At 45.6% G+C, this 2139-nt stretch overlaps 1 protein-coding gene across 1 annotated transcript; it reads right to left on the reverse strand.

Annotated features, from left to right (window-relative positions):
• Positions 1-361: 361 nt before the first annotated feature.
• LOC144762334 (epithelial-stromal interaction protein 1-like) lies at positions 362-1033 on the reverse strand. The gene has a single exon (XM_078647496.1). The coding sequence runs from the start codon at positions 1031-1033 to the stop codon at positions 362-364; it is 672 nt and encodes a 223-aa protein (XP_078503622.1).
• Positions 1034-2139: the final 1106 nt, after the last annotated feature.

The following is a 2139-nucleotide window of genomic DNA, read 5'->3' on the forward strand; positions in this document are numbered from 1 at the left end:
AATTGTATACATTTTTGTACTATTGTACTCCTACTGGTTGACAAAATGTGATTTTGACTGATGAAAACACTACGTCAAACACTTTTAACAAATCACTTAATCAAGATACCGATCTCAATTGTTTTCTTTAGAATTAACAAAAAAAATGACATTTGTATTACAATAAACATATAACATTCTGGCAGAAGTGAAATGATGGAAATTAATCACTTGACGATGAAGATTACATTTAGTTTAAAAAAAACGCACGGCTGAACAAAGGGGTGATGGCAATGTAATCATCCCTGGAACTTTTCAGACTGAGCTGACCAAAGTTGTCACAATGCAGTCATCTTTCAGTCACTAAAAGTAAGTGAAACGATCAGATCTGCAAAGCCAGGTTACGAATTACTGCTTGTATCAGGAATAAGAATGGCGGTCTCCAGTTTCTAAACAGCCAGCTCGGTACATGGAACCTGGTTCCCAGTCTCTCCAGAAAAGCATTATTTATGTGATGTCGGTCATCTTCAAACGTGTCCCTTCTCTCTTTCTCCTGTTGCCTTCTTTTTTCCTCTAGCTGATTTGCCTTTTCTCTCTGGACTGCCTTCATTTTCTGGATTTCAGCGTCTTCGGCCTCCTTCTGCTTTCTTTTGTATTCTTCTCTCTTCATCTGCTGCTGGTATTTAGATTGGCAGAGTCCTAATTGTTGTTGTTCTCTTGCTTCATACTCTGAAACATTTCCACCCAGCCTCCTCGGACCCAGATTAATAGGACCTGGTCTATGTGCTTCCTTGTTCTGCTCCAAGTCCTCCATCTCCTTTATGGCAATTGCCTGAACCTTATTTCGTCGCTCTTCGTTGGGATGCATTATGTGATAACCGCTTGCCCCCTCGGGCTGCGTCCGTTGCTGGTGGGCATCGGGTGACTCCTGTTGGCCGGGCACTGTACTGTGGTGCCCTGCGGCGTCCCCTTGCTCCGAGTAGCTCCTGACCCCTGGGGGTCTCCCTTGCTGTGCTGCACGTTTGTGCATCGTCATTGAGCAAGTGGCAGACATTTAGATAGCAGCGGCGACCAAGATAGAGAGCGCAGCGCTCGCTCCGGGTGTTTGTGTTCGAAAACGCTAAACTCGCTCTCTCCCAGGGTTACTCGCGGGGTTTCAGGCTGAAAGCCATATGCCGGTCTAACCCACCCCTTTTCGCAGGAGGCAGTTTCCACCCTCGCACAGGTGCAGGATTCGGGCGCAATCCCAACGTATTGTGGACACTATACATTTACCCAACGAGGTAGCACTTACTGATTAGCCACTGTAGACAGTGGGAAACAGTATTTTGGGGCAAATCTGCGAGTTCACAAATTTTTTCACAAACTCACAGATTTTCTTGCAGATTTCGCGCGAATTTGCGGATCGTACTTACTGTACACCACTGCAGTGTACACTGTTTCACTGCATGCAACTCCAGTGCACAAACTCCATTCTAAGCCTCTCATGCTACGCTACTTCAGTGTACGCCACAACACTGTATCCCACTCCTCTCTACGTCACTCCTATCTACAAGACTCCAATATACGCCCCTCCACTCTATGCCACTCCACTTTACAACGTTGAACTCTACACTATTTCACTGTCAGCTACTCCACTCTAGCACACTCCAGTGCAAGCCACTGCACTGCAGACCACTCCACAGTACGCAATATTATTCCACTAAATGCCACTTCGCTCTACGTTACTACAGTGTACACCAGTAACACTCAAAGTTATTCCACTCTACACCACATCATCTGTATGCTACTCCACTGTATGTCATTCCACTATATGCCACTGCACTCTATGCTCTTCCTTTGTATGCCATTCTACTCTACAACACTCCACCCTACGTCACTTCAAAGTCCACTATTCCACTATTGATAATACAGTCTACCCCACTGCACAGTACCCTACTCCACTCTGCAATACTCCACTGTACAGTATTCCACTCTACAGCACTCAACTCTATACCACTTCAAAGTACGCAGCTTCACTGTATGACACTCCACTCTATGCTCTTCCACTCTATTCCGCTCTGCTCTACACCACTCTAATGTATGCTATTCCACTGTATACTATGCTACTCTACACCACACCACTCCACTCTACTCTACTCCACTCCACCCTAGAATACT

Source organism: Lissotriton helveticus, chromosome 6 (assembly GCF_964261635.1).
Source record: "Lissotriton helveticus chromosome 6, aLisHel1.1, whole genome shotgun sequence".
In the NCBI taxonomy this organism is placed as follows: Eukaryota; Metazoa; Chordata; class Amphibia; order Caudata; family Salamandridae; genus Lissotriton; species Lissotriton helveticus.